Raw genomic sequence first — 27982 nt, forward strand, 5'->3', positions numbered from 1 at the left:
CTGGCTGACCTGATTCAGCCGGAAATGCCAAGTAAGCATTACCACCTTCCCTGTCCTCTTCCCCCCAGGTGCTGGTTCTTTTGGGCTTGCCAGAAACACAGGTCTTTCTGGACCTGTTGGGGAGCCAGCTGTTCTGGGCTTTCTGAGGCTCTGTGAGGGACGAGGAGCCAGAGCTTTCTTAGGATCCGAAGCTGGCAGAAGGTGCCACCCTCTTCCCACCTGTCTTCCCCTGTGTGTGATCGTGTTATATTTTTCCACAGGGCAGCAACCCCTTTTCTCCCAGCCTGCGATTCTCCAGATCACAACTAAGCATCCACCTGGCTGAAGTTGATTTCCAAAAGCAGGTAAGAAGCCTGTGATAGAGGTGAGCCCTGGAGGGTGGGAATGTCAAGGCTGCTGCTTCTCGAAGTAAGCAAAATTAAATGACTTCATTTTTGTTTCTCACCTTCATCTATAGTTTTTATTTTTCTAACGATGGCATCTCAGTTCTGTTGTGCTGAGACAGCTGCAGAAATTTCTTGGGCTGTGGTGGATTCCCCTTCTTGTTGGACTTCTCCTGAAATAGTTTCCCAGCAAACCCAAGAAAACATTCTGTATCATTGATATACTCATCAGCATGCCTATTTATGATTTTTTTTTAAAAGGATGAACTTGCATTAGGTAAACTAGTAAAAACATTTAAATTCATGGCTAGTTGTGGCTGCAGAAGAAAGGTCAGCCTTCTAGTCTTTTTCCCCCAGTGGGTAACGTTTCTGAGATCCAAAGAGGAAATAGCCAGCTAGCCTCTGGTGAGTGCAGGGAACCCTCAGTAAGTAGCCTGCTTCTCCCAGATCCATCTCCCAGTGCCCTGGGTGTGGTATAGTAGAAGGATCCCTGGATGGGGGGAGACAAGACACCTGCTTCCAGGCCCAGCTCTGAAACCCTGGGCAACTTGCTGAACCTCTCTGCTTCTCATCCTCTTTCCCCCTAAGCTTCCCTCTCTTCTGCATTTCCTGTTTTCTGTCAAGGACACTACCATCCTGCCAGTCACCTGGGTTCAAAATGAGGGCTCTCCCCAGTGGGTGGATAGGAGCGTACTCTCTGCCTAGGCAGCCAGCTGGTACCATAGGTCAGGAGCTGGGCCTAGAGTCAGGAGGACCTGAGGTCACTGGCCTTAGGTGTTTCCTAGCTGTATGACCCTGGGTAAATCACTTAGCCTCTGACTGCTTCTGTTTTCTCAGCTATAAAATGGAGATGATAACAGCACTCACCTCCTAGAGCTGTTGTGAGGAACAAATGAAATGATTTCTGTAGAATACTTGGCCCAGCTTTCGGCATAGAGCTGGGACTTAATGAAAGCTTCTTTCTTTTTTCCTTCCTTCCTCACCTTTTTCACCCTGTTAACCCAGTCTTGTTATTTTTCTCTCAGCCATATCTCTTGTGTTTGTCTCCTTCTCTACTCTCTCAGACCTCACACTAGGTCAGGTCTGCATCCTCTTTTGACCCATCTACTACAATAGCCTTCTAATTGGTCTCTGTGTTTAAAGTGTCTTTCCACTCCAGCTCATTCTCTACAGTACTGCCAGAGTAATTTTCCTAAACTGTAGCAAACTGCAGGTCTGCCCCCATCACTCCCTCCCCTATTCAATAAACTCAATGGCTTCTGCTGCCCTTTGGATCAAATCTCACCTCCTCTGTTTGACTTTTAAAGTGTTTGACGACCAGGGCCCAGCCTAGCTTTCCAGCCTTGTCACATACCATATCCCTTTCTGAGTTCTGAAGTCTAACCAGACTGGCCTTTTTGTTCTTCCTCAGATGTGATGTTCCATTTCCCTTCTCCATGCCTTTGCACTGGCTGTGCCTCATGCCTGGAGTACATTCCCTCCTCTCCTCCATCTCCTAGGATCCCTTGTTTCCTTCAGAACTCAGCCCCAGTGCTGCTTTTTGATGAAGCCTTTCCTAATCTCCCTCCAACTGAAAGCAAAAGACTGAATTCATGAGTGCAAGTCAGCGAGCTAAAGTCATAGTCACCAGTTCTTGGCTCCCTTTGACAGGGAGGAATTAGAGCTGCTAATGTGGCCTTGGTCCAAATGGTGACTAAAATTCACAAGCTATCTGACCATAGCCAGTGACCTGAAACATGCTGGTGTGAGGGGCTCCTTCGTACAGACTACTTCTGACTTGTTCACTTGCTTTCCCACTCAGGACTCTGCCACTCTTCTGACTGGGTACCTAAGACATCATTTTTTCTAAGGCCATTTGGATTGGGATGAAAAAGAGAGAGAAAAGCAGTGCCTTTAGACCAGATCCCCATCCATGTAATCATGAATCTGCAAAGAATTTGAGTATGTTATCATATTTGAGCCTGAAAACAACCTGTAGGGTGATATTTGTAAAGCATTTTGCAAAGTGCTGTATGAAATACTCATTATTATTGCAGTTGTTATTATCTGGATTTTACAGGTGGGGAAACTGAGGCTATGAGAATTTAAATGCCCACAGCCACACAGGGAATAAGCAAATAGCACCAAATAAGGACCAGGGCTCTAACCAGCAGGCCTCTCTGCCCTCTTTCAGGTAGTCTTTCTACCTAGTGAGTGAAGAGGACCTTCATTTTGGAGTCAGGGATGGGAAGAAATCAGAAATGCAGAATAAAGCTTAGGAAAAGAGGCCAAATACTGGGGGGAACAGAATTTTTTTTTTTTTTTTTGCTATTATAGGAAGCAAATTATTAGCAAATTAAAGTTTCTCCAAAGGAGACACAGTTAACTCTGTGATAGCCTGATTTTCAGCTATGGCTGGGTTAGCTATAGCCCAGTGGTTAGAGTGAGGGCTGGCCTTAGAGTCAGGTAGACCTCAAGTTCAGATCTTGCCTCAGATTCTAGCTGTGTGTCCCTGGGCAAGTTATGTCACCTCTGTCTCAGTTTCCTTATCTGAGACCTGCCTCTCAAGTAAGGATCAAGTCAGATAACATGTGAAAAGTGTTTTGCCAGCCTGAAAACACCTATAAATGTAGCTGAATCTCAACCCCAAATGCTCATTTTGATGGGAATAGGTGAGGCAGGGAGCAGTCCCTGACAGTTTTTGTTAGGCCTGGGCCTATAATTACTTCTATAATTGCAGCATGTGGAATTGAAGATCCTTGTGAAAGTGATGAGGGCAACAGAAAGAGGAAGAAAAGACAAATACTATTGGCCTTTAAGGGCATAGGAACACAGATTTATAGCTAGAAGAGATCTTAGAAATGAGTGAGCACAGTCTTCCTTATTTTACAGGTAAAGAAACTGAGGCCCAGAAAGACTAGGGGACTGGTCTGGTATCAGCAGCCAGTATCTGGGGCCGGATTTGAACTCAGGCCTAGTGGATAGAGTACTGGACCTTGCGGCAGGAAGACCTGAGTTCAAAGCCAGCCTCAGACACCTGGTAGCTGTGTGACCCTGGGCAAGTCACTTAACCTCTATTTGCCTTAATCCACTGCAGAAGAAAATGGCAAACCCCTCCAGTGTCTTTGCCAAGAAAACTCCAGGGACAGTATTGGTTTGCACTAGGATCCGTGGGGTCGTGAAGAGTCAGGTACAATGGAACAGAGCCGTCCAGGAAACGTTGTGCTCAGTAGCTGTCTCGTCAGTCAGACTCTGTCCCTGTAGTGACATCACTGCCCAGGTAAAATCGATCCCACGCAGAATGGACTTTTGCTGCCCTCTCTCTGAGTTCCTTTTCACTTTGAGCCCCACATAGGAAGCAGAGCTGAAGCGGCAGAAATTAAAAGAAAGAGGGAGGGGCTTGAGAAGGAATGACCCTTGTCTGGGTCGGAAACAGAGCCTTCTAGGAGCCTGCTCTCTGTGCAGCCCCTCCTTAGGGCACATTTCCAGCAAGACTTAGGCCCTGGGCCTCTGGTGCTCTGGTCAGGGCTGACACCTAGTGGCCAGCACTCATACACTGTTCCTTCTACATTTGAAGAAACCATCAAAAGTTGGTTTTGGATTGGTTTGAAATTGTAAAACTACCTCGAATCTATTACCTATCAGACTTATGGATAGGGGAGAAATTTATGAATAAACAAGAGAGAGGGAGCATTGTGAGGTATAAAATGGATAATTTTGATTATATTGAAATAAAAAGGTTTTGTACAAATAAAAATCAATGTAGCCAAGATTAGAAGAAAAGCAGAAAATTGGGGGAAAATTTTGTAGACAGTTTCTCAGATAAAGGTCACATATCTCAAATTTATAGAGAATTTTGTCAAATTTATAAGAATAGGAGTCATTCCCTCATTGATACATGGTTCATATATATGAACATATAATGAACATTTTCAATGAAGAAATCAAGACTATGTATAATGATGTGAAAAATGCTCTAAATAAATTTTGACTAGAGAAATGCAAATTAAAACATCTTTGAAATATTACTTCGCACCTATTAGATTAGCTAAAATTATAGAAGAGTAAAATGACAAATGTTGGAGGGGATGTGGAAAAATTAGGGCACTGATTCACTGTTGGTGGAATTGTGAACCATCCCACCATTTTGGAGAACAGTCTGAAATTATGCCCAAAGAGTTATCAAATTCTGTATACCCTTTGACCAGCAATACCACTACTAGGTCTGTTTCCCAAGGTGATCAGGGTAAAGGGAAAAGAAACTATATGTTCTAAAATATCGATAGCAGCTCTGTTTGTGGTGGAAAAGAGCTGAAAATTTCAGGGGTGCCCACCAATTGGGGAATGGCTAAACAAGTTGTGGTGTATGATTGTGGTGCCACATTACTGTTCTGTAAGAAATGATGACCTGGCTGATATTGGAAAAACATGGAAAGACCTGCTTGGAATAATGAGTTGCATGAACAGAACCAAGAGAACGTTGTACACACTAACAGCAGTGTTGTCTGAAGAATAAACTTAGGAACGACTGAGTTATTCTGAGTATTACAAATACTTAAATCAACTACAAGGAACCTGTGAAGGAAGGTGCTATTCACCTCTAAAGAAAGACCAAATAAATAGAGTATGGTTTTACATACACACACATACACATGTGTACACATACACATATATGTACACATACACATACACACAGAAGTGGCCTTCTGTAGTACAGGGGGGAAGGGAGGGAGACAGTTTGGAACTTAAAATGTAACAAAAATAACAAATTAAATTTTAGAAAAAGAAAAATAAAGATTGGGAACTCCCTAAACTCCTGTCTAACTTCCAGGGGCTAGCTATTCCTGACCATTTCTGGGGTCCCATTAGCATGTGCAGAATAGCTGATAGAATGAGATTCTTAGAGAAAGCAGAGGCGAGGTTTGAAGGAGACCAGACTGGAAAGAGTCCTAGCCTCTTGGGGGTAGAAAGGCCCTCCCTCGGAGGCTGCCTATTCCCCCCTGCAGCTCCCCCTAAAGAACTCCTCCAGCCTTTGCCTGAGATCTCAGAGGGATAGGCTAGTTATGCCCCCTATCTGGGACAGCTTTAAGTATTGGGAAGGTTTTCCTGACCTCAGTCCCAAATTGCTTCTTTGAAGCTTCCATCCTTTGCTCCTGGGTCCTTCTTCTGGGGTCAAGTGGAACCAGTCCATCCCTCTTCCACCTGGCAGCCCTTCAAATACTTGAAGGCAGCTCTCATGCCAGCTGTAGATCATCTCTTCACGTTAAACATGCCCAGTTTTTAATTTAACCCTCTTATGGTGTGATCTAGAGGCCTTTTCCCTATCCTGGTTACTGCCCCAGCTTTTCAGGACCCTTCTTAAACTGCGTTCCTGTTGCCATAGAGCAACATAGAGCAGAACTGGACAATGGGCAGCAGTCCCCATGCCGCCGCCCCCACCCCACCCCGGATATATGCTTCTGATTGTATCCCCAGTGCTCAGCATAGCGTCCTGGTCAGTGCTCTGAATTCAAGAGGTGCCCAGAAGCCCTGGGCTTTAAGAGGCTTTAAGTGACCCTGTAGCCACTGGTAACCAAAAGAGCCGCATGTGACCATTTTAAGCCTCCTGGAGGCTGGTTCAATTTAATGTCCTAATATAGAACTGAAGAGCTGCAGATTTCACATACGAGAACTAAGTGTGACCCCAGCCTGTCATTGACTTAAAAGCATAGATTTTAATCCACTGGCATATTTAATAGGGCACCTGGAAGATCAGGAAGTCAAGTACCAAAGTGGCAGCTGTGTGACCAGAGCTGGGTCAGAAAGTCTTCTGCAGCTTTTTCACCGTGGCGTACTTTCCCCCAACTTGTGTGGCACTTGTGTTCTCCTCCCCATAGGAGACTTTTTAGGAGGGATGTTTTGCTTTGCCCCTTACTAAGAAGGCTACACAGGACCCTTTCTCTTCCAGACGCGAGGTGAGGGGAAGGCAGAGGGTAGAGCAGTGAGGAGCCAAGAGCCTCAGGGCTGGACAGGCAAGAGGCTGTAAAGAGATCCAGGCCCAGGTGATCATGGGACTTCACTTCTTGGTAAAGGGCTTCCTCAGGGCAGCCCCTGAGCCCTCAACATGGTTACAGCCTCAGAAGGAACCTCACAGGCCATCGAGTCCAAGGCAGGCCTAAAAAAAGGGGCCCTGCTGCATGGTCAGCCAGCCTCTGCTTACAGACCCATGCCCTGTGAGGCAGCCTTTCCACTCTGGGGCAGCTTCAATTGTTAGATGCCTCATGGAAGCTTCTCCTGTTGCTCCTGGTCCTGCCCCGGGAGCTGGGCAGAAGGTCCCATGTAACAGCCCTTCACACACTTGAAGATGGCTCTCAGCTTCCCTCCTGCCCCCCAAGTCTTTTCTTTTCCAGGTTAAACATGCTTAGTTCTCCACTTAATCTGCGAGACATGATTGGTCCCAAACTTGTTACACTCCTACTGGACATGCCAGGTTATCATTATCTCCCCTAAAATACGGCTCCAAGAACTTGGCCTAGTCTTCTAATTCACCAGTGGTCTGGCTAGGGCAGAATACAGAGGAAGCATCTCTTCTCTAGCCCCAGGTCATTTGCCTTGTAAGACAGAATGAAAGGGTATCAGCTTTTCTGGAGGGCTTTATCACAGCACTGACTCATATGGAGCCAGATCTTTTTTAGACAGGCCACAGCTTCCCTCTCTCGCAATGATGAGTTTGGTATTTGGAACCCAAGCACAAGACCGCCCTTCTGTCCCCATTAAATGTCAGTTTACTAGATACAGCTCAGTGCTCCAGTCTGTCCAGATCTTTGTGGGCCCCGACTCTCTTACCTGATGTGTTAGCAGCCATCCCTCTGAGGTTTGTGTCATTTGTAAGTTGTATGAATGGGCCTCTGGGCCGTCATCCAGGGCATCACTTAAAGTGGCCTAGAGCTGACTCCTGGGACCCTGCCTTGGAAACCTTCTCTGTGCAAGTGCCTACTGTGTTCCAGGAGCTGAGTATACAAAAAGACAAAAGACAGCCCCTACCTCAAGGAGCTTTAATGCAGATGGATATAGACAAAGCAGGCTATATACAGGAGAGAGAGGCATAACCAACTGAGGGGAGGTGCTGGGATTGAGAGGGGCTGGGAAAGGCTTTCTGCAGAAAATGGAGTTTGTGTTGGGACTAGGAGGCAGAGTGGAGAAGAGCCTTCCAGATTTGAGGTGCAACCAGAGAAAATGCCTGGAGCTGAGAGGGGACCAGTGTCACGGAGTCCAAATGTATGTGTCCTAGAGTGAGGTATGAGACAGGAAAGGTAGGAAGGGTTTTAAAGGATACCAAGCAGAGGATTTTGTATTTGGCCCTAGAGGAGATAGGAAGCCACTGGGGTTTTGTTGTTTTTTTAATATAGAGATAACATAGTTGGATTTGCGTATTAGTGGCTGAAAGGAAGATGGACTGGAGTGGGGGAAGACTTGAGGCAGGCAGATCCCCTAGCAGGTGATTGCAGTAATCCATGTGTATGGTGATGCACCAGAGATCAGAGGAGAGAAGGGGGCACATGTGAGAGAAGTTGCAAAGGTGAAAATGACAGACTTTGGCAACAGCTTAGACCTGGGGAGTGAGAGAAAGGGAGGTGTCCAGGATGACCCCTGGGTGGTGAGCCGGAGGGGCTGGGAGGATGGGGATGCCCTCTACAGTAATAGAGAAGGTAGGAGAGAGGAAGGCTTAGGGGGAAGGTGATGAGCTTGGTTTGGGATGTAATGCCTTTAAGATGTCTACTAGACATCCAGTTTGAGATGTTTGAAAGGCAGTTGGAGATGCGAGAGTAGAGGTCAGCAGAGAGTTTGGGGCAGAATAGGTATATTTGAGGATTATTGGCATAGTGATGGTTAACGACCATCTTTTGGGGGCTTGGCCACTCCTCTAGCCCCATATCTGGTCATTTTGTCGACAAGAATGAGGTAATTTGTCAAATGCTTTGCTACATATGGGCTGATGGCCATCTGTAACATTTTCCCAATCTCCCAGTATAGTAACCTAGTCAAAAAAGGATGGAGCAATGCCAGCTGCTCTTTGGATCATTGCTTCCTTTCCTAGATGTTTACCAACCATCTCATTTGTAATATGAATTTCTCAGGGCTGAAATCAGGCTCACAGACATATAGTTTGCTAATGCTCTTTACTCTCTTCCTGCTTTTGGAAATCAGGATAACATTTGCCCTTTTCCAGGCCTAAGGAGACCTCTTCCTTGAGGAGTATTCTATCAGATCACTGATGTCCATTTTGGAATTAGGGTGGGACATGATGTGTTGTCACATGTGTGACATGTGTGAAATGATGGGGTTGGAGCTAATGGCCTCTGAGACCCCTTCCCACCCTGAATCTATGATCCTGTGAACCTAGGCACAGTAACTAAGAGGGAGGCCAGTTCCTCCCCAGTTGCTAGCCACAGACAGATTAGCTGCTGACATCAAGTATAAAGACAGCCAGACCCCCGAAGTCTCTTTTCTATTTCCCAGATCATTTTTCTAATGGGGATGGGGCTTCCTGCTGCTTGACCTCCCTGTTATCTGTTTAGAACTCTCTTAAGACCATTTTCTCTGTTTATCTGTTCTAGCCTGGGGATTGGTGAAAACAGTTGGGCCACTTGTCAGTCCATTTTGGTTGGGCCTTGGAAATAGGCCTCAATTTTTAGAGCTGAGTATCATTTGGGCTTATTCTTTTGGTCTTTCACACCTCAGTCATACCTCTCCCCCAACTTGGCTCCTCTGTAACAAAGAAAATCAATAAGGCAAACTGATGTTAGGACCCGATTGTGGCTCACAGTGTACGTTATGTTGAGTTGGTTAGGATTTGAAGGGCTCTGTGTGGTAAGTTTAATGGATTTCCTCTTTGCACCATGATAAACCTCCCAGCTCCTGGAGCCCAAAGCCCAGACGAACTTGCCTTTCTCTGACTCTGGTACTTGACTTTGGTTTGGAAACCTAGGGCCCTTAAAGTATCCACGTCCTCCACTGCTTCCTTCAGAGGGAGGAAGACAAGCGAGATAAGAGAGGGAGGACATGCACACTTTCGGACCTCTGCCGACTGACTGCAGCTGAGCTTGGCTGAAGGTGGGGGGCAAGGGCTCAGGGAGTGTTCCTGGGGAGGCAGGCCTGGCACTATTGAGAAGAGCAGCGGGCATGTGTTTGGCTCTCTCTTCCGTATCCCTTCCCAGTCTTTGGCTTCTGCTGCTGGACATAGCTTCCAAATCCAGCTGGCCAAGGCTGGCGGTGGGGAGGAAGAGAGGACCTGGCGCTGTCTTCAAGCTGTCAGTAGTGAGATTCCCAAGCATCCCAGGCCAGCTGTCAAGCTGCTCACAAAGCCTGGCCTCGGGGTAAAAAAGGTGGCTTAAGGAGGAAGGGAAGTAGTGATTTCCCCAGCAGGGTCCAGCTGCACAGCTCTCTGTCTCTGGGTGTGTCTCTCAGCTTCCCCCTCGCACTTTGTCCCTTGACCCACAGGAGTCTCTGGAGTTGGACTGAGGGGAATGAACCGTGAGGGAGCTCCCGGGAAGAGTCCGGAAGAGATGTACATTCACCAGAAAGTTCGGGTCTTACTCATGCTGAGGAAGATGGGATCAAATGTAAGTCCTGTGTCATGCTACAGGCTGTGGGCCAGGTCGGGAAACACTGTCACCCTGGAGTAGGGATGAGAGGGGCCCAGTGGAGGAGCCAAGCTACATCCCTGGGGAAGTTGTCCTGTCCCTACACCAGGACAAAGAAGGGCCCAGTGGGGGAGCCAAGCTACATCCCTGGGGAAGTTGTCCTGTCTCCACTCCAGGACAAAGTATATGACAGTTCTTGGGACAGGAGAGGAAGGCAGAGTCTCCTTCTTCTGTGAAAGCAGCCTCAGAGCCCCAGGCATAGCTTGGGCATGGTAGGTAGGGAATGGGGATGGGGCTTTTGAGTCAGGGGGCACTCTGGGCTGGGCGCAGACAGCACAGGCCTCCCAGGGGTGTTAGGTTGGCATGGATGGCCCTTGGGGTTCTAGAAGAGGTTGGTATTTAAGAGCGTAAGGCTTTTTTTGATCCTGTGGCAACCAGGGGCCATGGGTTGAGGATCAGGGTCTTGTCCAGCTTTGGGGCTGAAGATTTTTAAGGCATGCACCTGGATTTCTTCCTGATCCTTCAGTGACCCGATCCTTAAATGCCCCAGCCACCAGGGCTTGGGTGCTCAGGAGGGGTGCCAGGTGAATTAGACAGAGGGATAACTGCAGAAGAGGATGCTGCCGCTCTAGGCAAGAGCAGAGAGGAGGAGTGCATCTTGGTGTTTGGGGGGGCAGGCAGGAATGCTTTCTGTCCTTCACCCAGGCGCCCATCTCTCTTCCAGCTGACAGCCAGTGAGGAGGAGTTCCTGCGGACGTATGCAGGGGTGGTGAGCAGCCAGCTGAGTCAGCTCCCATCACACTCCATCGAACAGGGTGAGTCAGGGCAGCAGCACAGGGAGCAAGGTGATGCCTAGGAGAGACGGTGGTGCCTCTGTGGGCTCCTCTCACCCTTTCTGGTGATAACCAAGGCCCGCAGCCTCTGGGAAACGCCAGGCAGTTCACCTGGGATGGAGGGGGAGCCATTTGTGTGTGGCCACAGTGACTGTCCGCGGGACAGAAGAGACAGGACAGCAGGAATCCAGCCTGCCTCTACCTCTAGCCTGCCAAGCCCTGAGCCCTGCTTCTTAGCACGGGGTGGTTTTCAGCTCAGTCAACCAACAAATACTTATTAAGCACCAGCCATGTGCCAGGGTCTGTGCCTAGGGATGGAAATTATGAAGACAAAAACCTGAACAGCCCTTACCCTCGAGGGTCTTACATTTTGTGTTGTGCCTGGTCCCCCCCTTCCTCTCCCCTCTCCCTCCATTAGACTTTGAGCATCTAGAGGGCAAACGCTCTCTGGCCTTTCTGTTTGTATCCCCAGTACTTAGCGGAGCTCCTTGGCCCATTGTGCGGCCATCCCATGAGGGAGATGTGCACATAGATGGATGTTCAAAGTGAGCCCCCTTCCCTTTCCTGGGTGGGAGCTGAGTGAATCAGCAGTCAGCTCCGAGGCCTTCTTCTGACGGCTAAGTGCAGCTGGGTGCTGCAGCCCTGTTTATGAGGAGGCTTTGGGCTTTGCAGCCCCAACCTTCAGCATGAAGGTGGGGATAAGGTGGCCTTTCTGGCCTGGCCTAGGACTCTTTTCAGAGGACTTGGAGAAGAAGCAGACTCTTTAAGCCCAGACTTGGCAGACATTCTGAGTGGCTGCAGGCCTCCATGGTTTGGGGAGAGCAGAGGCTCTCTCCTGTCCTCAGGACCTGCCCTTCCTGTCTGTAGTTTGGCCATGGCCGTCTGATTTGGCCGACCTCCAGGTTCTCTCCTCTTTTGGGGGCCTAGTGGAATTAGTAAGTATAGAGACATTTCCAGACTTTTCTTCTGGCCAAAGTAAAGGTGGTTCTTGTGCCTCCTGGGCAGGTACTGAGAGGCTTCTCAGGATTCTGGGCCAGGGCTGCTCACTCCTGTATTTGCTTATCTGTGTCATCTGAGCTGGGGATGGGCAGGGCTGGTAAATGCCAGGGGCTTGTGGGAGGGTTACAGCTTCTCTGGAAGACTGACCTAGATCCATAACCAAGTAGTAGTCTCCTGTCTCAGGGCTATTTGCCTCTTTTGGGGACTGGTTAACAAATAGTGATGCTTGGGTGTGACGGGATCCATGTGGCCAGCTCAGCAGAAATCTGAATTGGCCTGGGCAGTTGCCCATCACCCCCACCCCAGCCCGGTGCAGACTAGCCTGGGAAGTATACTATTGGAGGCTGGGAAAGAGAGAGAGCCTGGCACCAGCTGGGTCGGGAAGACAGCAAAGAGATAGCCCTCTTCTGAGTGTCATTGGCTAGGCCGGGTACGTCAGCTTGGAGTGGGCTGCAGGGTGCCCAGGGGCCAAGATATCCTGGAAAAAGAACTGGGGTTGTGTGTAGGGTCTTGTTCCTTATCACACCCAGTCATCTGTACTTGCCAAGCTGTGCCCTCGAACCAAACCTTAGAGCCCCATTAAGTCTAGAATTCCTTGAGGCCTCATCTTCTCTCCCAGCCCACCCATTTTCCCTGTAGAATATGCTAGAAGCTCAGAGCTAGCCTATGTGTTTGAGCTGGGGAAAGGCCAGAGCTCTCGTCTCACTGAGCTAGGCTGATGGGTAGGGACAAAGGTCAGCTCTGTTGACCTGGGAAAAGGAGGTCTCAGTGCTCTCAGGCAGCTGGTGCTTTTCTTCCAGAAGGGGGAACTGCTCCAAGGAAGATGTGAGCTACATCCGCCTCTCTGAATGGGTGTCCCGTGGGTGGCATGACAGTCCAGGTCGGCTGCTCATCTGTGTGGTCAGCCTCACTGCCAGTGAGGGAGGGCAGCCTGCTGAGAGCCCCCGGGCTGTTGTCACCCAAAGCTGGCACCAAAGTGTGGGGCAGTGGGAGACCAACCAGAGGCCTGGGGGCTCCTGAGTGCAGGAGGTGGAGAGGGGCAGGCCCTGCCAAGCAGCTGGATTGCTCACCCTGGCCAGCTATCTGAAAGTCACAAGGCACCCCATTGTTTCCTTTCTCTGGATAAAGAAACAAGAGGCAGGCTGCGCTTCCTGGAAGACTGGGGGCTGCAGTGATGAGAAGAGGGGCCTGGTCTGTCCACACCTGCGGCTTCAGGCCATGGGGCCATGGTGGGCAGTCCTCCCTTCTCTCCCCTGCTCTTGGCCAGTTGTTTTTTTTTTTTGGAGGAGGGAAGGGAAGGCAGTTGGGGTTAAGTGACTTGCCCAAGGTCACACAGCTAGTAAGTGTGTCAAGCGTCTGAGGTCACATTTGAACCCAGATCCTCCTGACTCCAGGAGTGGAGCTCTATTCACTGTGCCACCTAGCCTCTCCTCTTGGTCAAATTTTAAAAGAACTTTGGGTTTTCCCCCAAAGTCCTGGTGCAGGGGGCCTTGGCACAGTCACTGGAGCGGGGGGGGGGGGGAGGGGGGGGGGGGGGGCAGGGAAAAGTGAAGGATGCACTTGGGCAGACAGAGCAGCCTGAAGTGGGAATTTTGTGTCCACTAGGTGGCAGGCTCTTCCCCAGCCACATCCCTGCCTCCCCTCCACACTCCCTTCCCCACGAACATTTCTTCCTAAGGGATCCTTCCCCACGAACATTTCTTCCTAAGGGATGAGAACCAGCCTGATGAAGCTCCTTCTCGGCCCTCTCCTCCCAGGTTCCCACTCCTTTGCTGGGGGCCAGGCCTGGCTGCTGCTCTCCACCCCCACACCCCAGACTTGAGGGTTGTAGGAAGGCCCAGGGTGAAGCAGGGAGCCTGAGAGGGAGGAAGGGTGCAAGGCAGTAACAGTGGCAGCTGCCGCCCTCTGCAGGGCTTGCTGCAGGGAGAGGGGACTGAGTAGCCCAGAGCTAACCAGAGGCCAGGATCCCTTTGGCTTTGAAATGTCAAGGCAGGCTGGGCTTCCTGGAAGGCCCCAAAGCCCCAGGACAGTGAGCTGCTCTGATTGTTTCCTCTGAGGCAGGGCTGCTGGGAAGCTGACTGGGCAGCAGGCCGATCGCCTTTGTGCTGCCAGGCCTCCTCTGGAAAGGCAGGACAGGCTGAGCAAGGCTTCTCTGGTCTCTCCTTTCTGTAGTCCTGTCTACAAAGTCAGAGCTGCATTTATCTCTGCTGCTGTGCACACTAGATGTTTCCATGTTGTCTCCCCTATTAGACAGGGAGCCTCTTAAGAATGGGGACTGCTTCTTACCTTTCTCTGTGTCCCTCACTTAGCACAGTTCTGGCCCACACTGACTGACTGACAGTCTGATAAGGGGCAGTTGCCGCCTGGCTTCCTTCTGCCTCAGTAAGTTCCTACCACTCTTGCAGAATCAGGGTCACTCATTGAAGTCAATGGCTGTAAATTCTAGGCCTCACAGCAAAACCTTAGGAGGCTCTATGAGGTCTTACCATCCCTTACCTCATATGGGCCCAACTGCCACAGGACATGTTTGAGCAGCTGCTGAAGCTAAGACTGCTCTGTCCTGTCAAAAAAACACCTGGACCGTGTGGAACATGGACCTTCGATAACAGGCCTCTTTCAGTCCCTGCTCTGCAAGCAGGAACCTTGGGCACAAAGACCTGACAGTTCTCAGCCTTGTTCCTTCGGAGAGTGTTTCCAGGGCAGGTTTCTAAAGCCTAGAGCTCTTTGGGCTTGTTCAGTAGTTTTTCCTGGGGCTCTGTTGCCTTCCTTCCTAGAAAGCTGAGGTGGCTGGGTGGGGAGGAAGGGGAGTAGAAGGTCTGCAGACTTGCAGTAGCCGAGGCTCTCACCCAAGTAGCCAGACTGTGGGGGCCTTCCCTGCTTAGCTGAGTGCTTTCTAACATACAGAGCTTGCTTCTGTTGCTTCTGCTTCACAGGGTCTGGGCCTGGGCCTGGGCCTAGCCACAGGGGGCTGGGCAGGGAGAGAGCTCAGGTCCCCTATCATAAACAGGAAGGCCATCCCCAAGAAAAAAACCTCAGGCTTGAATTTGTGTCTGGGTAAATCAGTGAGGACAGGCCTAGTGAGGATTGCAGGGCCTCTGGGAAAAGAAATTAATCTTCTTTGACTTTAATCAACACTTACCCAAGAATTACCTGTAACCTAATAATAAAAACGTACAACCCAGTGTACATGCGCGCGCACACACACACACACACACACACACACACACACACACACACACACACATACACACTGAGGCTTCAGCAGAGAGGGCTTGGTATAAGGTATGCACACACAAGTAGACTTTCAGAGGAAGAACAATCTGAAGAAAGGGCAAAGAATGTGCTGAATTGCGGGCAGAGTGGCTCCAGATCAGCATTCTGGCCCTCACACTGGCCTCATGGAAATGGACAAGAGCCTGCATTTGGCCTTCTCAGCGTGGGTCATGCAGTTTCATGAGGACCAGCAGCTGAAGGTCTCAGGGCACCCATCAGATAGCAGCTCACGTTTCAGCTTACCAAGTTCTTTCCTCATGAGAGCCTGAGGAGCCAGGCTGGGCAAGTCGTTGTGTCCTCATTTTACCAGCAAGAAAGCTGAGGGCTCGAGATACCACAGAGCTTCTTTGGAGTCTGACAGCTAACAAGTCAGAGCCAGGATTCCTGCCCCTCCCAACTCCCTTTCCCCTGTGCCAGCCTTCTTCCGAATGCATGTGACAGAATGAAGCATTCCAGGCTGAAGACAGTTAACAGCAGAGCAGAGGAGCGTGGACTGCCCACCCAGCAGCCTGCAGTTCCGCATTGCAGGGACAGTTAGCACAGAGAGAGCATGATGCTGAACAGGGCCCCCAAATGAGGGATTTGTCCTGCGGTCAGGAAACACCAAAGAGCCTTATGGAGACTCCAGGAAGGACCTGGGCTGCTCAGCCTGGAGAGGCCAGGCTTAACAGAAGCAAGCCTTGTTCCACCCGGCTCCAGAGGGCGAGCCAGGAGAAGGGGGGGGAAGGTCCAAACAGTCACATTTACATTGGGTGTAAGGAAAGATTCATAACCCAGCTGTCATCCCAAGTTTGTATCAGGTCTCCATTCTCTGCCCAGGGTATGTAGATGGTGGTGAGGTTGGTAGCGAGGTCCTGGTGCTCCCCTTGGGTCCTTCCCCTGGCATTCTTCTGCCTTGCCTATGACCTCTTGCCTTCTGTGGCCTGAAGAAGCCTTGGCACATCCCTACCCATGTGTGGGACAGAGAGGCGCTGTTTGCTCCAAGGACAATAGATGCCTGCGCTGGGAAAGGCGAGCGGCCCTTGGACCTGCCCTGGGTCCTCAGTGCGGAGCTGCCAGGGGCTCCAAGGCCATGCAGTCCAGCCCTTATTTAGCTGAGGAAACTGAGGCTTTGGCCAAACCTGGAGGTGTCAGAAGTAGATGTCACAGTAGGTAGAAGAGATCACAAGCCTTGCAAGCGGCGAGGTTTGGGGTTTTTTCATCTTTTTACATCAAGCAGTGTCTGCACATGGAGGGGTTTAATAATTGTTTGCTCATGGATGGGTAGTGTCCACTCCACAACAGAACAGTGGTGTGGCCTATACCCTGTGGCGAGCCCTTCTGTGCACGCAGTGGCCTATACCCTGTGGCGAGCCCTTCTGTGCACGCAGTGGCCTATACCCCAAGAAGGCCTTGTTTTCACAGCGTCCTTATGAGGGAGCACAGTAAGAGGAGTGCTGGACTCAGACGGTCTGGGTTCCGGTCCCTGCTCTGCCTTTTGCTGTGTGTCACCTTGAACAAGGGGTGAGGGCGAGCACAAGCATTTATGAGGCACCTGCTGTGTGCCAGGCGCTGTCCTGAGTGCTTTACAGATATCTCCTTTGAAACTCACAGCAATGCCGGGAGGTAGGTGCCATTATTGTCTTCATTTTACAGTTGAGGAAACTGAGGCAGAAGTTGACTTGCCCAGAGTCCCACAGCCAGGGAGCATCTAGGGCCAGATTTGAACTCACATCATCGGACAAGTTATTTTCCTCATCTCTAAAAGGAGAGGGTTGGGTGAGGTGACCTCCAAGACCCCTTCTAAACCGTGGTCCAGCTAGATATGATGCTCACTCTCTTCATTTCACAGATGAGGAGACTGAAGGTTGAGAAGGGACCTGTCCAAGGTCACAAAGCTCAGGAGTTTCCAGGGTGGGACTAGAACCTGTTCTCTTTGCTCAGACTTTGCTCTTTCCGCTGGGTCATGCACTGAGCTGCTTGGCCCTTGGGGGCCACTTCTGCTTCCACTTGTGTTTTGGCTTTGGGAATTTGAATCCATTTCCTCCAGATAAGATGATGGCAGAGATGCAGAGCCTCTGACAGGAGCTGTTCCAGCTGGCCACGACTGCCACCCCCCACACTCCCCCACATCCCCTCCCCTCCTCCCAGGTGTTCCAGGGGTCTCAGTGGCCTGGAGCCTGGTACCTGCCCTTGGCTGCTGAGACCTTGGAGGCTCTGGGACTGCTGTTCCTATGGCAACAGAAGTATCGGGCTGTCTCCAGGAGAGAGCGGAGCCTCTGGAGAGTCTTGAGGGCTCCTGAGCTGAGGCAGAGCAGAGCAGAGTGAGGAGACCATACAGATGCCACTTCCTGCCTCAGCAGGGACCTGGTCGCACCCAGGCCCATCGCTTGGTGTTCTGTAACTCAGTTGTGCAGGCCCTCTGTCTTTCCCAACCAGCCCTGGCACCGTGTTCATTTCCTCGGTGGTGCTAGCAGTGCACCAGACATTGTCGATAGCCAGCAGCACTGACTGTGGGCATCACGCTTGTCTGGCCTTGGCTGGGGAAGATGCATGCAGGAGGGACAGTTTCCCCAAGGGTTTTTTGTTGGACTTTGTTGACATTAATTCACCAGGCCCTGATGAACTGAGGAGATGTTTTACCTTCTGCTAGTGGAATTTGGGAGACCCTTGAACTTGGTGCTGAGATTTCTGTCCTTGAAAAAGTTTTCTTGCGTTTTAACTTGTTAGTTGGAAAGAATAACTCTTAAGTTTTTGAAGTCTATGAAGAGTTTAACATGAAACGATGGTCTTGAGAGAGAAAACCCCAAAGGGCCAGATTTTTTATTGGTTTATGAAGAAAGAGGATTGCAAGAAGAGTTATAATTACAGAGATCCCTCAGGCTCCCCTGTTTCTAGGCCACTTCCTGGTGAGACCATTGGGCCTGGAATCAGAAAGACCCAAGTTCAAATTCAGCCTCAGGGATGGCTAAGTGTCTCGGGGATAGAGCACAACCCAGGAGTCTGGGGGACCTGAGTTCACATGTGGCATTAGGCACTTGAGACTTACTACCTGTGTGACTCTGGGCAAGTCACAACCCTGATTGCTTCACCCCACTCTCCCCCCAAATTCTGCCTCAGATACCTCCTTGCTGTGTGACCCTGGGCAGTTCACATCACTTTTGTCTGCCCCAGTTTCCTTATCTGTAAAATGGGAATAATGCTAGCATTGACCTCTTTGTCAATTGTTGTGAAGAAAAAGGGAGATATTTATGTTTTGCAAACCTCAAAGCACTAGTAGATGTGAGTTATTATTAATATTATTATTATTTCTTGGAGCAGGAGGAGTCTGTGGTGTTAATATTTTTTGAAATCAGAAAAGAAAAAGCAAGTGTTGGAGGTTCTGCCTCTCCTTTATCTCCTGAGAGCGCTCACAGAAGTGGTGAGATGGGGCTGGGCTGCTCTGCGACTCAGGCCCAGGCCCCGACAGCGCTGGGAGGCTCCCCGTGTTGCAGGCGGGCCGGCAGGCTGGCATCAGCCTCCCACAAGGCAGGGTGGGGCACACTTTCTGAGTAACCCAGACCTTTACAGCCTTATTGGCAGGGACTGTGCAGGGGAACAGTGAGTTTGGGACCCATCAACGGCAGATCCACAAAGGCGACCTTTGAACAGGGTTCATCTGGCCATAGCATTTGGTCCAAATCCACTTTACCTTTTCCTGGTAAAATCCTAGAATGTTTTACTGGAGATAATAAACTGAGCAACTAGAAGGCAGTAATAGCTTTTCTTGTAGGGCTTACTTTAAGGTTTACTTAGCACTTTACAGATGATATCTGACTTCATCCTCATAACAGTCCTGGAAAGTAGCTGTTCCTGTTGTTCCTGTTTTACAGGTGAGGAAACTGAGGCAGAGGTGGTGTCACTTGTCACTCAGCTACTAAGTGTCTGAGGCTATATTTGAGCTCAGGTCTTCCTGACTCCAGGTCCAGCACTCTACCCTGACTACCCTGACACTGCACTGCTCCACGTTGACCATGATTCCATTAAGAACAGAGCATGCCAGGCTGACGTGAATCCCTTTTTGGTGGGGGGAGAGGAGGGACAAGGTCACCCAAGTAGCAGATGAGTCTGGGCTCTCCTTGTGGATGAGAGAGGAAGATAAGGATTTAGAGAAGAGTTGGATCAGATGGGGTTTTAAACCGGGTTCATGGTAGACCCGAGGAGCACTGGCTAATGACTCCTTATCTGTTTGGAAGGTTTTCTGGGGAGTGTTCTAGGCATCTGCCCTTGGCCCTGCGCTCTTGAGCACCTGGATAAAGGCATAGGGAACATTCTTATTAAATTTGCATGAAGGAGTCAGGATTCTAAAAGATTCTCCAAGCTGGAGCATTGGACTGGACCTTCTAAGGATGATTGGAGCATGTATAAAATGGGGGAGAGCAGTTTGTGTTCCTGATTTAGGAGCTGGCATGCTTGGTGGGATATGCTGTGGCACTTGGGGAAGCTGCTTCAGTCTGGGGCTCCAGAGAGGCCAGGAGGTGCCAGTCCTGCTGGCCTGCGCCCCCGTCAGACCTGTCCACAGCATTCACTCCAGTGCTTAGGACCACATTTTCGCAAAGACGCCGATGAGCTCCATTCCCTCCAGAGGACAGCCAGGTGGCGAACCTGCTCAGTCTTGCTGGAGGACCATTGGTGGCAGGACCTGGGGACTGTGAGCCTAGACACGAGAGACTCGAGACTCGGCCGGCCCTGGGAGCCGGAAGATCTGTCACAGGGACAGAAGAGCCGCTTTGTTCTGCTTGACCTGAGAGAGCAAGAAGAGGGAGGGACCCAGGTGTCAAGGGGCATGTTTAGGCTGGACCTAGGGCAAGTTTCCCTGAAGGTTTTGCTTTGGGAAGGGGTGGTCTTCAGGCCAAGGCCACCTTACACATAGCAGAGATTCTTGTGCAGCTGCTACATTTTGGCCACTGAGCTCCCTTCTACATCAGGGATTGGGCTGCACAATTACTGAGGGAGCCCTGGTAAGTCTCTTCACCTTGCTCTGCCATGGTTTTCCCTCCTATAAAAGGAAGGGATTGAGTTAGATATCATCCCTAAGATGCTTTCCAGCGCCCAGTCAGATGACATTGTGAGCGAGGCTTAGAATCGCCCACTCTTAGAGTTGGGAAGGACTTTTGAGGTCATCGTCTGGCCCAAGCCGCCACTCAATGCGGGATGGATGTCTTTGAGGATAGAGTTAATGTATGCATAGACACAGATGACATATGAGCATTCAGCTTTGGCTTTGAAGACCTGGGGGGGGGGGGGCGGAGGGAGAAGGAAGCACTGCTAGCATCGGGCACAGCCTCCTTCCTTGACAGGACAGCTTGTATGGCCCCATGTGCTCTGGCTAAGGGAGCCCCCTTTGCCTGTGGGAGGCTACATTCATGAAAGATGGGATGGCAGTAGCACCGATTCATGAGCTCGAAGGGTGATGGAGCACCCCTGCAGAGCTAAGAGAGGGCAGGAAAGATAGGGCCAAAGAGTCTGCTAGGATTTTCCCCAGGGCCACCTAGTGAGAGGGCTATAGAAGAGAAGGCTTTGTGTACAGTTGCACACATTTGCATATTTCAACAGCCCTTAGGGAGAATGTTAACATTTATTCTCACCCACATTATTGCCTGAAATCCCCAACAATATGCTGCAGACAGCTGAGTAAGTGTTAAGAGTGGGGTGAAGGGGGGAGGTGTCAAAGGCTCAAGAATTATTTTATCGGCCATAGCTTGGAGACTCCTGGTCTTAATGCTTTGTGTGCTTGTCTTCCGGAATCTGCCTTTACCTTCTTGTTATTCTGAGCTTAAATTAGTGGAAATGTAGGAAATGTCCACCTTGAGGATGTATTTTGTGGAGACAGGCTAATGACCCCATTGTCTGCCCCTCAGCCTGCTGGCCAGGAGCCAGCTTTCCTTTCTAAGCTCTGGAAGGTTGATCTTTTTTTCCCTCCCCAGCTCACTTGACCATAAATGCTGAGTGTGGAAGAAGCTGGGCTGGGAGGGGATAGAGGGAACAAGACTGATAATCCCCAGTCCTGATTCAGAGAGAAATGGTTGGTAGGAGCAGTGGATTAGTGAGGAGCCCAGATTAGGAGAGGAGCTCTGGGCACTGGGGCAGTCAGTAAATTGTAACTGTCTAGGGAGAAAAAAAAGAAATACTTGATTATTGAAAACAAAATAATTAAACACCATTGTGAGGCCTGGTCTTCAGACTGAAACTGGCCTTGACTTTTCCTTAAAGTGGAAATAGCTTTAATACAGGATCGAAGATTTAGGGCTGGAAGGGACTGTCGAGGTGAGTAAGGCCATCCTCCCCACCCCCACTATACAGATGAGGAAACTGAGTCTAAGAATAGTGGAGTGACTAGTGTCTAAAGTGGAATTTGACCCTGGGTCTTCCGAGCTCACATCTCCCTTACCATGGTGATGAGGACATCTGGGAGATTTTGGCCAGGGGGTTCTCAGAAGCCCATTCTTTGGTCCAGGTTAAACGCTTTTAACTTCAAGAACTCAGGTCATGGGTTGAAGCATAGGGGGCCTGCCTTAGGCCACGGGGTCTGACACCTGAGCTTCCCCTGCCCACTGTGGCAGGTTGACAGGTCGTCTGACAGGCCATCACTGAGAGACAAGGGCCCTCATTCTGCACCCACAGTCCTAGACTAGAGCAGCCTCCAGAGGTCTTTCTTGCCTCTGAGATGAATTATGCATGGTTGCTGCTCTCTGGACAAACAGTGACATTCCTCTGAGCCCTTGTTTCCCAGCTCCTCTCTACTACCCGCCCCAAAGAATTAGACTTTAAAGGCACAGACAAAGGCAGACCTGGCAGTTCTCTGACTGCCCTGAAGCATGTTTTGCTCATTCTCTCCCCCAAACTCCTTTCATAGGAATCTCTCCTAAGCAGAGCAGTTCTGTCATGGAGGACAATTCTGGGCATGTTTCTGCATCCTGTGGTTACTCAGTCTCCATTTCTAAGGCTTTAGACTGACCTTTAAACAATGCGTCATGGCCCGGGTAGGTGCCCTTCTCAAATGGGTAGGGCTAGTTTGGGCAAGAATGACTTTAGATAGAACCAGGGGAGGTGAACGGCAGGAAGCCTGCTTCCACACCCTTGAAACTCAGAGGAGTAGAAATGGCAGATGGCAAAGGGAGGCCCTCTGGGGCTTGGAATATCACTAATAGTGCTATATAGTCCCCTATGCAGCATCACCAAATAAAAACAGAATCTGTTGATAGTAGCAATAAAGAAGTTTTAACTGGTCTAATCCTTTAGTGGGTTTGTGTTTGCTGGAGCAGTGATGACCTTTAGACCTCTTCCCTTCAGGGCCAACCCCACTCTCCTAGAACGACCAGGGTCAAGTTGATAGAAGTGTTTACCCCCATCATTTGACCTTAATGGCCCCCCCTTGGCCTTTTCTGTAAAACCGGAACTCTGCCACTCTGCCTTTCTGCAGTCAGAGAGAGGGACCAGATGATCTGGCTCCCCCTCCAGCTTTGAAATTTATAATCTTGTGATTAACCTTCCTCTCTGAGATAACCTCTTATCTCTGTGCCTTTAGAGCTTATCAGTACCTGGTTATTTTCATATTGTCTCCCCAGTCGTATGGGAGGTCTTTGAGGGCAGAGACTGATTTTGCCCATCTTTGTGTCTCCAGGGCTTAGTACAGGTTCTGATATAGGCTAAGTGCTTAATAAATGCTTGTTGACTGAGGGCACTATGGTGGCAGTCAGATTCTGGCCAGTAAGAAGAAAAGAAAGAAAGCAGAGTAATATTCCCAGCCCTGAAATTCTGTTGGCCAATTCAGCCTGATAGAGAACTAAACATTTACCAGCCTCCCTTTGCACCAGAGTCTGCATCTGCAGTGCTTCCTGGAGAGGAACACAGAGAATACAGGAGCCTGGCACAGGACACAGGACTGCCTGCACAACTGGATGGATGATGAAAAAGATTGAGGTGGTGGTCTGAGAAAAGCTGGTCCTTGTTATTAGGTCCCCAAAGAAATGAGATCCTATTGCAGAGCTATAAAAAAGGGAAAAAAAGCCCATGAGGAATAAGGTAAGAGATGGGATAAGCAAAAACTCTGGAATCCCCCCACTCTTGGAGGGAGCCTGATGGAAGCCGTGTCTCCCCTGGCATCAGATGGGGATCCTACACAGTAACATCCATGGACTCTGGGCCTTGACTGGAATCACCAAAGGAAGAAACCATTTGGCTGTGGAAGGGAGGAGTGAATTCAAGAAAACTGTACTGAAACTTATTCTTAAACTACTAAGACCCCTCAGAGGAAAGCTTCCTTCCTTGCACGTCAGATTTCTATTTGTTCAGAAAAAAAAAAACTGTCCATCATTGTGTAAGACAAGTGTGCCTGCTTCCTTTGCTCAGAAAACACCCTCTAGAGATGTGCCAGTGTCAGATGCTGAAGAAACCAATGAAAAGCCCCAGAACTGAGCCAGGTGAGAGATCCTCTGGCAAGGTCTTAGCTGCGGACTTCCCAGCATCCCCCTGGAGAGGCCCAGGCTATTTTTGACCTTGTGTCCCAGAGAAGAGCTGCATGAAGACTGAAGAATCCCAAGGAGAGGTAGAGGCAGGCAGGGGCAGAACTGAGTAAAGCTTACTGCCAATATTGCTGCTGCTGCTGATTCCTCTTAACTGCCCTGAGGTTCATTAGTAAACATCTTCCCTCTGCCTCCAGCCCCTCTCCTTATCTAGTGGGATAGGAAGGAAGTAAATGGAAACAAATTCAGCATCTGTTAAGTCACCAGCTCAGCTACCATGCAGAGTATGATGTAATCTTGGATTCTGCTGTTGCTAGGAAATTGTGCCTACAGTGATATTGTGTGGTCCTCAGAACGAGGAGAGAACAGTATGTTCCTGGGATCCTAAGGGAAGGACTGCAGGGTTTCCTGAAAAAGAGGAGCCTTTGATGGCCCTTCTGAAGGAGTCCTAGTTTCAAAAAGTCAAATGACTTTCTCCTCAGAAGCGACTTCTCTGTAAGGATAGGAAAGATGCTAGGGCGGGTTGGAGCCCCAGGAGAACGGGTTTTTAAGCAGCTTCTTGGGTTCTGATGTTGAATCAGGGACAGGCCAACAGGATGGTGTGAGACTCTGGACAATTGGATTACTGGGTCCCTGCAGTGCTTTTTGAGCCCAGTGCTGGGACACTAATCTGATTTTCCAAATACAGCAGAAAACAGCTAGGAAGCTTGTTGTGGCCCATTGGCGAGGACGGGGAACCAGCTTCTGACATACTGGAGTGAGGCAGGACACCGAATTTGGGGTGGGGCAGGACTTGCCCTCTAAGCGCCCACTCACATGCCAAGCAGCCCCCACCAGCCCACTGGGCAGCCCTTGGGTTGCCTTTTCTGTCACACCATTCCAATCCTCCCCCTCCTAGGGAAGAATTCCTTCTTGAATGCTCAATAGAAATGAGCCAGAAAAGCCTGACTGGTGGTGTTTGGGTAGCAGCTAAGAGTCCCTCTAGAGAGGAGGATCCAGGCAGCCAAGTGTCGCCCTTGAGGGCAGTTTGGGTCAGATTGCCTGGAATTCAACTTGAGCTCAAAGGACTTTCCTCTTCCCTGCCTCCTCCCCTTAGTGGGGGTTGGGAGGAAGACTCGAATTTCCTCCAGGTGTCTGGAGCTTGAACAAAATGCCTTTCTAGAGATTTGGGAATGAGTGGGTGTGGATGAACATTTTTGTTTCTCTTTGTCCTTCCTCCCTCCCCTCCTCTCCAGTCCTTGACTCTGCTGGCCCATCATAGAAAATACGACAAAGGAAGTGATTTTATGAAGGCCTAGACCAGAATCCTAAAGTCAGAAAACAAGATTTTGTATGTATTGGAGTGTGCAGGAACCAGGCAGACTCCTGGCCGAACAAGCTGCGAAGATCTGGGGGGAGGGTGAGCTGCCCAGTCGCTTTCTGTTTGCCCACCCTGCAAGTCCTTCCTCATTCATTTTACTTTGAATGTTTTATTGACTTTTTGTTTTTCTGACGCTGTGATTACTGATAACTGTCCCTCATCCCCACCCCCTCCCACCCCACTCCCATTAAAATTGTTCAGTAAAGCCAGCAGAATCTGTCACACACCTGTAGGTCATCCTGTCTACAGAGGAAGCAAGTCCACTACAGCTTCTCTGGGGAACTACCTTGGGCTGTATTATTCAAACAAGCATTTATTAAGTGCCTATTACGACTGTGCAGAAAAAGCTTGGTAGTGCTCAACCTCGGGGAGCTTCCACTCTGTCCTCCCTGGGGAAACCACATGGGGAGAGAGAGAAGAGAAGGGAGAAAGGGCACCCTCCTCACTGAAGGGCAGAGTGTCACTTGACTGGATTCTGCTCTCTTGTGTGCATCTGCTTGTCATCTCTGCATTAGTTTAGGAAACATTCCGCCTCCCCAAATCCTCCCTGACTTCACCCTCTTTATCATGTCGAATGCCGTCCCATAATCCTCCTGCACTCCAGTTTGTGGAGCTATTCCCAGCAGATGGGCACCCACTTTGTTTCTAGCTTTTTGCCATTTCAGTCGTTAATCAACCATCTTTCATAATTGTGAAATCTTGTGCAGCTGTGAATCTTGTAGGAGAGGCAGGAGGGGTAAGTAGATTGAGCATGGACTTGGAGCCAGGAAAAAAAAGGAGGCCTCATAGTCCTGCTTCAGACCCTTCCTAACTTGTGTGACCCTGGATAGGTCACTTCACCTCTATAATAATAACACCTTCACAGGGTTATTCTGGGGATCAAATGAGATAACAGACAGGCTTTGCAAAACTGAAGTTGCTACATAAATGGCTAGCATCTTTCTGTCTCTGATTTCTTTTGGCTCTCTGCCCAGTAGCAGGATCCCTTGGTCAAAGTGTATGAATAGCTGACCATGGTAGCTGGTGTCTGTGATCCCTCCTATTAGAACGGATAAAGCCGGTGAGCCCAGGAGCCCTGAGCTGCAGTGGGGCCAAAGGTCGACACTACATATGGCACCAGTATGGGGAGCCCCTTGGAACAGGGGGCAATGACGCTGCCTGAGGAGGGGCAGACCTTCTATGCCAGTTAGCAGCCACTGCCCTTCCAGGCTAGATGGGATAGGGAGACGCAGGCCCAAAAGAGAAATAAACAACACCAAATATATGGGATGTTCTCACACAATTCTAAATTATTTTCTAGAATAGTTGGATGAATGCTCAGCTCCATCAACCTTGTGTTGTTAGTATGCCTGCCTTCCCACAGCCCTGCCAGCATAGTTTTGTTTCTGTCTTTTACCATCTTTGCCTGTCTGACAGGTGTGAAGTTATACCTCAGAGTGGTTTGCATTTGCATTTCTCCTATTAGTCATTTGGAGTATTTTTTAAATTTGGTTATGATAATTTTAATTCTTTTGGAAACTGTTCACAATTTTTGACTCAATTAGGGCAAGTGTATAAATGATTGAATGAAGTAAGCTTCGAGGCAGTTCACCCATCCCCATCCTGGAGCCTCCAGGGTTGCTGCTGAAGTTAGTGGCTTCCAGTCCTTAGCCATGGTTATTCTCATGTGGTTCTGCCCCAGAAGGCATGTCCACAGCACTGTTGATGGAAAGACGTTTAGGGAATGCAGGCGGAAGGAGCAGGACCCCCTAAAGACCCATCAAGGCAGGGTGGAGTGTGCTGAAAAGTTTGAGTCAGAATGGCAGAAGAGGCTTCTTGGGTCATGGGAGGTTTTGGATGAGGCCCGTTTAGGGAGCCTGAGATGTCAGTGGCCATCTCACCTCCTCAGCTACCAGCTCCACCACTTTCTGGTGCCCTTCCTCACACAGCTTCTCTTTTCTGTGACGCAGGTGCAGAGGATGTAGTCATGGCGTTTTCCAGGTCGGAGACAGAGGACAGGAGGCAGTAGCTACAAAGCATCCTGGAACCCCCTGGAAGCCACCAAGGGCCATGAGAGCTCTGCCAGTTGGAGAAGCTGGCTGAATGAACCGGGTCCCCTGTCTTCCCCCACCCCCTCCTTCCTAGTCCTCAGGCCCCCAATTCCCTCCCCTCTCCCTGGAAAGCACCTCCCAGCCCCACTCCTCAGCTGGCTGTGTTATCAAGGGAGAGACCAGTACAGGTGCACATGGGATTGGTTCAAAGCTACAGGGAGAAATCTTGTTATTTTTTAAATCCTGACCAATGGAAACCTTTTCTTTTTATTTCTGCCTTTTTCACCACCTCATCCCTTTCCTGGCTGTCTGAGCATAGGACTTCCCAGGAAGCTCTCCTATGCCTTGGTGCTTTATTTGGGTCATTTTTAGGAATATGAAAAGGTTTTAATTGGCTGCCTAAAACTGGAAACAGCTTTTGATTGGCTGGTGAAAGGAAAGCGCTTCTCTCTTTTACTGGTTTCAGGTATTCTGCTGATCTCAACAGCTTGATTCTGAGGAAAGAGAATAGGGTTTGGGGCATTGGCTGTTACATTTGACTTGAAAAAAATTACAAAACCGAGTGTGCTTTGCGATATTTATTACACAAATAGCTGCTGCTGCTTTTAAATTTTATTTTTAAATTTGATTGGCTTATGGTCAATGTGTTTGATTTCCCGTTGGCTCCTCCATGGCTCCAGTAGCCGTAGATTCCCCCCAAAAAAACAACAAAACCACACCACCTCTGCTGCTTGAAATCTCTGGTCCCAGGGGGAAGCCAACTCAAGAGTGTATTTGCATTAATAACTGTGGCTGCCCTTGCTGGAGCTAGAACTCTAAAAGGACCCCTGGATGGGGGTCACAGTTGCCAAGTAGGACCCAGGATGGACTGTGTTTCAGCTCTGTAAGTCAGTGTTCAGGGGTCATCAGGAGGTGTGTGTGTGTGTATGTGTGTGTGTGTGTGTGTGTGTGTGTGTGTACACAAGCATGCGTGTGTGTTCACTTCTTACTTGGAGGGGAGATTTTGGTCTCAGGCTCTT

General features: G+C 49.6%; 1 protein-coding gene across 4 annotated transcripts in view; it reads left to right on the top strand.

Moving 5' to 3' along the window:
* The window catches only part of CTNNBIP1 (catenin beta interacting protein 1), a 49374-nt gene extending 21783 nt beyond the window's left edge, over positions 1-27591 (top strand). For 3 of the 4 annotated variants that reach the window (XM_069078837.1, XM_069078835.1, XM_069078838.1), the window contains 4 exons: positions 261-344; positions 9843-9964; positions 10710-10800; positions 26883-27591. In XM_069078837.1, the coding sequence (XP_068934938.1) occupies positions 9869-9964; positions 10710-10800; positions 26883-26941 (246 nt within the window). In that variant the 5' untranslated portion in view covers positions 261-344; positions 9843-9868 and the 3' untranslated portion in view covers positions 26942-27591. Of the gene's footprint in view, positions 1-9; positions 32-260; positions 345-9842; positions 9965-10709; positions 10801-26882 lie in introns of those variants that run through there. The other variant, XM_069078836.1, reaches the window with a different exon arrangement.
* Positions 27592-27982: the final 391 nt, after the last annotated feature.

Source organism: Petaurus breviceps, unplaced genomic scaffold, assembly GCF_028583685.1.
Source record: "Petaurus breviceps papuanus isolate PSGF00001 unplaced genomic scaffold, PetGlider_PUasm1.0 91041, whole genome shotgun sequence".
NCBI lineage: Eukaryota > Metazoa > Chordata > Mammalia > Diprotodontia > Petauridae > Petaurus > Petaurus breviceps.